The 8392-nt window shown below is 43.2% G+C and overlaps 1 protein-coding gene across 1 annotated transcript in view; it reads right to left on the bottom strand.

Annotated features, from left to right (window-relative positions):
* The window catches only part of LOC122556785 (E3 ubiquitin/ISG15 ligase TRIM25-like), a 50519-nt gene that overhangs the window by 8682 nt on the left and 33445 nt on the right, over positions 1–8392 (bottom strand). Inside the window, exon 7 of the mRNA XM_043703954.1 lies at positions 6740–6868. Within this exon, the coding sequence (XP_043559889.1) occupies positions 6740–6868 (129 nt within the window). The remainder of the gene's footprint in view (positions 1–6739; positions 6869–8392) is intronic.

Raw genomic sequence — 8392 nt, 5'->3', positions numbered from 1 at the left:
CTTCGGACCCGGTCCATCTTTGATCTCCATATAAATTGGTAGATGGCCCGGGTGACTGCAGCGGCACAGGTTCTGGGAATAGGCCAGACTTGTGCCACGTATAACAGCAATGTCAGTGCCTCACACCTGATGACCAGGTTTTTTCCTGCGATGGAGAGCGACCGTTGCTTCCATCTGCCCAGTTTCTGCCTCACTTTGCTGATACGCTCCTCCCAAGACTTGGCGCACGCCCCAGCCCCTCCGAACCAAATACCCAGCACCTTCAGGTGGTCGGTCCTGACGGTGAAGGGGATCAAGGTTTGGTCGGCCCAGTTCCCGAAGAGCATGGCCTCGCTCTTGCCTCGGTTTACCTTGGCCCCCGAAGCCCGTTCGAACTGTTCACAGATGCACATGAGTCTGTGCACGGACAGCGGATCCGAGCAGAAAACGGCGACGTCATCCATGTACAGGGAGGCCTTAACCTGCAGGCTCCCGCTGCCAGAAATAGTCACCCCTCTCAGGCTCGCATCCTTCCTGATGGACTCGGCAAATGGACTCTATGCAGCACACAAACAAGGCAGGAGAGAGGGGGCAGCCCTGCCTGACTCCAGATCTGACTGGGAAGCTATCTGATTCCCACCTGTTGATTGAGACTGCACTGACCAGATCTCTAAAAAAAGGATTCCATTTTGGCCGGCCCCTCCTCACAATTCTCAGACTGATATAACTTAGAGTAAAATCTCTGGAACACCACATTAATCACATGTTAGGTTCCCAGACCCCTCCCTAATCACTGTAATGGTTTGTGGGGCACTCCTCTTTCTGGCAAGGTATGCTAAGTGTTTGCCTGGCTTGTCACCATGCTCATATAATCTTTGCTTTGCAAAAGCCAGCTCCTTTTTTGCCATCTGCATGAGCACGGAATTTAGTGTAGACCGCAGCACCGTAATCCTCTGTAGTTTGACCAATGAGGATCTGTCAAAGTAGGCCTTCTCGGCTGCCTTCAACCGTTCTTCAAGAAGATGTTGCTGCTCACCCTTCTGCCGCTTCCTACTGGTGGAATATGAAATAACTAACCCCCTACCATAGGCTTTGGCAGTTTCCCAGGAACGGATGAGCTATCAACCGAGCCTATGTTGATGTTTAGGAACGCCCGAAATTCCCTAGAGAAATACTCCACAAACTTCCTATTCATGAGGATAAAGGGATCCATTCGCCAGTACATTGAACCCACTGTAATGTCCTTAGTCTTAACCATAAGGTACACTGGAGCATGATCAGAGATGGTAATATTTCCAATCGTGCAAGATGCCACCAGATCCAGGGTTACCGCAGGGGTCAGAAAAAAATCAATCCTTGTGTGACATCTGGGTGGATTGGAGAAAAACGTAAAATCCCTACCTGTAGTGTGGAGACGCCTCCAGACGTCCACCAACCCTAATTTTCCACACAGACCACTAACTGTTTAGTTTGTTCAGAGGGTATCGAGGGATCTTTAGGCAACCTGTCTACTGTGGGATTCATGAAACAGTCAAAATCTCCCCCTACAATGATGTGCCAGGACTTGAGACTTATCAGTTTAGAAAAAGCATCTACCAAACATTTAAGGGGATGAGCTGGGGGGCAATAAACATTTAAAACACTGTATTCTTCCCCATTTATCAAGGTTTTAAGAACTACAAACCTCCCGTATGTGTCTTTAACGCATTCCAACAATTTAAAAGCGAGATTTTTCCTAACCCATATAGCCATTCCCCTACATCTGGTATTGAATGATGAAAAATAAACTCGCAGTCAAAACCATTCTGCTGTAATTTCAGATGCTCCTTGTCATCCAAATATGTCTCCTGTATCCACCTTCTCCTTTCAAAGACTCGAGTACCTTCTTCCTCTTAATTGGTTTGTGACTTACCTTGATATTCCAGGTACACCATTTAATCAAATCATTAGCCATAATCTTCTGCAATTTCATTTAAATTCCAGAGAGGAGGAACCCGAACCACAAACTGCTGAGCCTTAGTGTCACATGATCTACCAAATATAAAAACTACATAAACTAAAACCACCACATTTAACAAACCTACAAAACTATTATAAATTAAAAAACAACAAAAACCAGAAAACAAACCAACATATAAAGCACCAACAGCGCCGAGTAGGGGAATTCATCCCCTGCCCAGAGGGGGCAGCCACCCATCCTGAACTGCCCATAAGTAGGCATCTAACCATCCCAATCACCTTTATTTCTCCCAGCTAGAGCCGCACCACAAACACAAGCTGAAAAGAATAAACACATAGAATATCGATATGAATAAAAAAAATGCTTTTTTTTAAAAAAAGGGGGAAATAAATACCCCATCCATCCTTTGGTATATCCTAACTTAGAAATTGAAAATGTACATCTTAACCAGCGCCAGACATAGTTTAAACCAAATTATTACCAATAGAGGAAAAAGAAAAGAAAAATAAAGCTCCAACTGGACTTCCTCCATTTCTTTTACCGAATGATAGACACATATCCAAACAACACTATTTATACATACTACAATTGTTCAAAATAGGTTAGTTTATCCACAAAGTCTCTTGCCTTCTCCGATGTGTCAAAGAGATATATGGATCCATCTAAGGTGTTGCGAAGCACTGCCGGATATCTCAGGAATCCCAAGCTCCCTCAGTCTTCTCTTGACACCGTTGTAAGATTTTCTTTTCTGGATTACCACCGCTGAGCAGTCCTGAAAAAACATGATCTTAGAGCCCTTGGATCCTTCCCCTGGAGTCTGGAAGCCTCCATGACTCTCTCCTTATCCCGGTAATGATGGAACTGCACCAGGAGAGGACAAGGACGTTGACCCAGACCCAATCACCGCACTGCGAACCAGTGAGCCCTCTCTATCTTCAATCCTCTCATGCCAGCCTCCAAGTCAAGGAATTTCAGAAGCTAGTCCTCAACAAATTCCGCAGGCCGCTCACCTTCCTTACTCTCAGGCAGACGATGATCCGAATGTTTTTTCTTCTGCCCCTGTTTTCAAGATCATCCACTTGGTAACGCAAATTACAGATCTGCGTCTTCAGGGCTTGGATCTCTTCCTTGAATGAACTGGCATCAGCTTCCACCACTGTGACCCTGTGCTCCACCTCATCCGTCCTCTTCTCAAGGTCTCCCAGCTACTGCTCATGCTTCTGCAGCATGAGAGAGATTGGAGCCAACTTTTCTTCAATCTATTTCCCCAGCACATCACGAGATTTCGAGAGCTGGCTCACCAGGTCCTGGAGAATAATCGACTCTGAGGCTGCTGCAGGCTGAACTGCAGGCCCGGCCTCGGATGCTTCTCCTCCCTTTTTTGGCATCTTTGTACGGCTGAAAATACTGGTAAGTTAATTTTTAGACGTTTCTTGGGACTCCATGATCTTTCTGGAGTCCCAAGAAATCCCGATGACCTGGGTTGGGCGGGTTAAAGGACCGTCCCACTCCTTCTCAGATCGCCGCCATCTTAGATCCCCCGTCCTTCATTTTTGCTAACAACCAGCCTCATCACTAACCTGCACTCCTACCTCCACCATCGTCACTAACACTCAACACTGGAGTCCCCCAGGGGTGCGTACACAGCCCCCGACTGTACTCACTGTATACCCATGACTGTGTCACCAAATACCAGACTAATTCCATTTACAAGTTCATTAATGACACCACTGTAGTAGGTTGAATCTCAGATGACGACGAAACAGACTACAGACGGGAGGTGGAAGACCTGGAAAAATGGTGCACTGAGAACAACTTAGCTCTCAAATGCCAGCAAAACTAAGGAACTCATTATTGACTTGCGGCAGGATGTCATTCATGCCCCTCTACACATTAACAGCACACAGGTGGAACGAGTGGAGAGTGTCAAGCTCCTGGGAGTGGTCATCCACAACAAGCTTTCTTGGACTCTTCATGTGGACGGACTGGTTACAAAGGCCCAATAATATCTCTTCTTCCTCAGGCAGCTGAGGAAATTTGGCATGACAGCGAATATCCTTGCCAACTTTTATAGGTGCGCCATCAAAAACATTCTGTCTGGATGTATCACTACCTGGTATGGCATCTGTACCATTCAAGATCGGAGACGGTTACAGAGAGTGGCGAACTCGGCCCCGACAATCACAAAGGCCAACCTCCCATCGATAGAATCCATCTACCAGGCCTGCTGTCAAGGAAAGGCTGCTAGCATTCTTAAAGATCCATCCCACCCTGGCAATATTTTTCTACAACCTCTACCATTGGGAAGAAGGTACAGAAGCCTGAACACACACGCACAAGCTGCTTTTGCAACAGTTTCTACCCTACTGTTGTGAGAATACTGAATGGACTCACAAACTCTTAACATTTGCCTGTACCTGTGTTTTTGTTTTTGCTACTGTTTACCTACTATTTGCTATCTATGCTACTTAACTCTGTGATCTGCCTGTATTGCTCACAAAACAAAGCTTTTCCCTGTGCCTTGTTACACGTGACAATAAGTTCAATTCAACTCAATACCACTCCTCACATTTTTAAAACATTTTCCATGCAACGATACTTTCCCACCTCACTATTTAGCTAAAGGTCCTCTCTACAGTCCTTGAGGGCCAAATTTGTCTTTGTACCTGTGTAATTTTGCTTAATACCAGAACAATAGTCAATTTTCTCATCCTCAAGCTAAATTTGAAATTCCAGCATGTTGTGATCACAGTTTTCTAGAGGATCTTTTACTATGAGAGTATTTACTAATCCCATCTCATTACACAATATTGTATCCAAAATAGCTTGCTCCCTGGTTGGTTTCCAATATATTGCTCCAAGAAATACACTCTATGGACTCTGCCTCAAGTCTACCTTTGACAATTTATTAATCTAGTTTATATGAATATTAATATTACTCATGACTAATGTCAAATCTTTCTTACAAGTTCCGCGTATTTCCTGGTTTATGCTAAATCCTACTGTAGGACGTCTGCTGCAGAACCTGTAGATTATTCCCAGAAGAGACTTCTGTCCCTTGCTATTTCTTATTTCTTTCCAGATTGATTCTTCATCTTGACCTCCAATGCCAAAGTAATTTTGCACTACAGATTAATCCATATCTCCACCATCTCCTTTTCCTCTCTGTCTATCCTTCCAAAACAGTGAGAACCCTTGGATAAGCAGCTCCCAGACCGAGTCTTCCTATAACCACATCTCAGTAATAGCCACCAAATCATAAGCATTTATCTCCATTTGCACTGTTAACCCATTAATTTTATTCCAAATACTATATACATTCAGATGCAAAGCCTTTAAATTTGTTCAATTAACGATTTTCGCAACTCTCATCCAATTCCTTGGTCCAATATGGTTCACACACTCCATCTGTTCCCTTATTTTTGCTAACAACCAGCCTCATCACTAACCTATACTCCTTCCTCTCTTCGCACTTGTTAAAAAAAATTCCATGGAATGATAGGCTCCTACCCCACTAATTAGTTAAAAGTCCTCTCTACAATCCTAGATACACAATTCACCAGAACTCTGATCCCATCATGATTCAAATGGATCCCGTTCTAACAGAACAGCTGTCTCTTTTCCAAATGTCCCATAACTTTGAACCCATTTCTCCCACACCATTTTTTGAGTCACACATAGAACAAAGAACTGTACAGCACAAAGGAACAGGCCCTTCAGCCCAAGATGTTGTACCAAACATGATGTCAAATTAACTAACACCTTCTGCCTGCCCTTGGTCAATATCCCTCCATTCCTTTCATATTCTTGTGTTTATCTTGTCCATTAAATACCCCTATCGTATCTACCTCCATCTCTACCCCGACAGCATATTCCAGACCCTGTGTGTAAAAAGCTTGTCGCTCTCATGTCATTTGAGCTCCCCCAACCCTCAACAACCTTAATTGTATGCCACCTAGTATTAGACATTTCAACTCTGGAAAAAGATTCTGACTGCCAATGCTATCCATGCTTCTCATGATTTTATAGCCTTCTATCAAGTCTCCCCTCAGCCTCCGCTGTTCCAGAGAAAACAACCCAAATATTTATAGCCTCTCCTTAAAGCTCATGCCCTCTAATCCAGTCAGCATCCCGGTCAACCTCTTCTGCACCCTCTCCAAAGACTCCACATCCTTCCTGAAATGTGGTGATGTTATGGAGCAGGCCAGACCACCTCAAAATATTTTAAGAAGGTAGCCTAGACCCTACCTTTTTCTTATTTTAAAGGTAAACGTGAGATGGGTACTCCAGGTGTGATGCAGCTGGTCACACCACTCAGCTTCAAGCAAAACAGAATTTATTTAAACACTACAGTTGAAACATGAACAAAAGAAAACAGAATTTAGAAGCACTTAACTTTGGAAAAATTAACCAATCCGATACAGTAACTATTACTAATTAACTGCTCCAATACAGTAACATCCCCTAAAAAGACCCCTTGGCAAAAAGGAAAGTTCAAACACAGATTCTTACAGGCAGGAGGAAAAAGCATCCAAAGAGATTTCGGAAGAAGGTTAAAGGAGTTCTTTACTGAAGCTTGCAATTCCCTTGGACTCATATATCTTGTGATTGCAGCTAAAACAAACTAGAAAAAACCTTAACTGGAAGAACTGGCCACTCCCCTTCCACTGTTAAACTAGAACCTTCCTAGACTCTTCTGCACCTCTGCCCTTATGACTTCTATTGAAAAAAAAGTAGATAAATGAGCAAATGAAGTACAAGTTACAGTCAGTGTGATCCTTATTTAGCATTAAAACATACCTTGGGATGTTTCTGCTTTCTTGCTGGTTTCGAATGACGGCTGGGGGAGTTTCTCAGGGACAGGAGATTCTTCAGAGGATCTGTATGTGAAGTCGGTTACATTTGATGGTTTCATATATTCAGTGGAATCTGGCATGGTAAGAAAAACAGAGTGATTGGAAATTATGACCCTGCAAGGTCTATCCTACTTCCAGATAAAAACAATGACTGCAGATGCTGGAAACCAGATTCTGGATTAGAGTGGTGCTGGAAAAGCACAGCAGTTCAGGCAGTATCCTACTTCCAGCCATTCAATGGTGGTTTATAGATTGCCTCTTTATACATTCCTTCATTGCAACGGTGACTACATTTCAAAAATAAAAGTTTATTGGCTCCAAGTACTTTGGAATAACCTAACTGCAGATTTCTGAGGTTCAGAACGTGTGAAATGTTCAATTGTTTGTATCACTAAATATGAGTATGTAAGTTAGAATCAAAGAATCCCTTCAGTGTGAAAGCATGCCATCCAGCTCATTGAGTCCACACCGAACCTCCGAAGAGCGTCCCACACAGACTCATCCTCCTACCCTATCCCTGTAACCTTGCATTTCCCCTGGCTAATCCAGTTAGCCTGCACATCCCGAGACACTATGGGCAATTTAGCATGGTCAATCCACCTAACCTGCATATCTTTGGATGGTGAGAGGAAACCATAGCACCCAGAGGAAACCCACACAGACGCAGGGAGAATGTGCATTAATCCTGTCCTTTACCTCCTTCCCATCCTTCCAAATTACAGTACCTTCAGATATTCAGTTCCCAGACTGGGTCTTCCTGTAACTACATCTCAGTAATCGCCACCAAATCATACACGTTTGTCACAATTTGCACTGTTAACATGTTACTTTTATTCTGAATACTATTCAGAAACAATACCTTTAGGTTTGTTCAATTAACAATTTCCCTACTCTTGTCCAATTCTTTGGTCCAATAAGATGTTCAAATGTATCTGTTATTTTCATTTTTTGATAACAACCATTCTCATCACTAACATGCACTCCTATCTCTCCTTACACTCTTTGTTAAACGTTTCCATACAACAATACTCTCTTCCCCACTATTCACTTAAAAGCTCTCTCTACAGACCTAGATATTCAATTTGCCAGCATAATTCATGTGGTTCCTGTGCTAACAGAAACAACTCCCTGCTTTTCCAAAGTGGTGCCAGTGTCCCATGCATTTGAACCTATTTCTACTGATCCATTCTTTGAGCATCCACTTGTCATTTTAATCTTTTTATCCCTGTTCCAATTAGCTCATGGCTCAAACACACGACTTAATTGGCGATAAAGCACTTTAAGGTATTCCATGTTGTTAAAGCTGCTTTAAATTGACTTTTGTTTGAAGTTCTTGCGAAGATTTGTAGCTCAGTTTGTGGGTGAAGTTGTTGACTTGCTCACTGAGCTGGTAAGTTTGTTTGCAGACGTTTCATCACGTTAGTAGGTAATATCATCAGTACACCTCCAGTGAAGCATTGGTGTTCTGCCCCCTTGCTATTTATGTGTCCTGGTTTGTTGAGGTGGGTGGCATCATTTCCAGTTTTGTTTCTTCGTGGTCGGTATATGGGGTTTAACTCTACATGTTTGTTAATGTAGTTCTGGGTTGAGTGCCAGG

The sequence above is a fragment of the Chiloscyllium plagiosum genome, chromosome 14 (assembly GCF_004010195.1).
Source record: "Chiloscyllium plagiosum isolate BGI_BamShark_2017 chromosome 14, ASM401019v2, whole genome shotgun sequence".
Classification (NCBI taxonomy): Eukaryota; Metazoa; Chordata; class Chondrichthyes; order Orectolobiformes; family Hemiscylliidae; genus Chiloscyllium; species Chiloscyllium plagiosum.
This window is presented reverse-complemented; position numbering and strand designations above follow the sequence as displayed.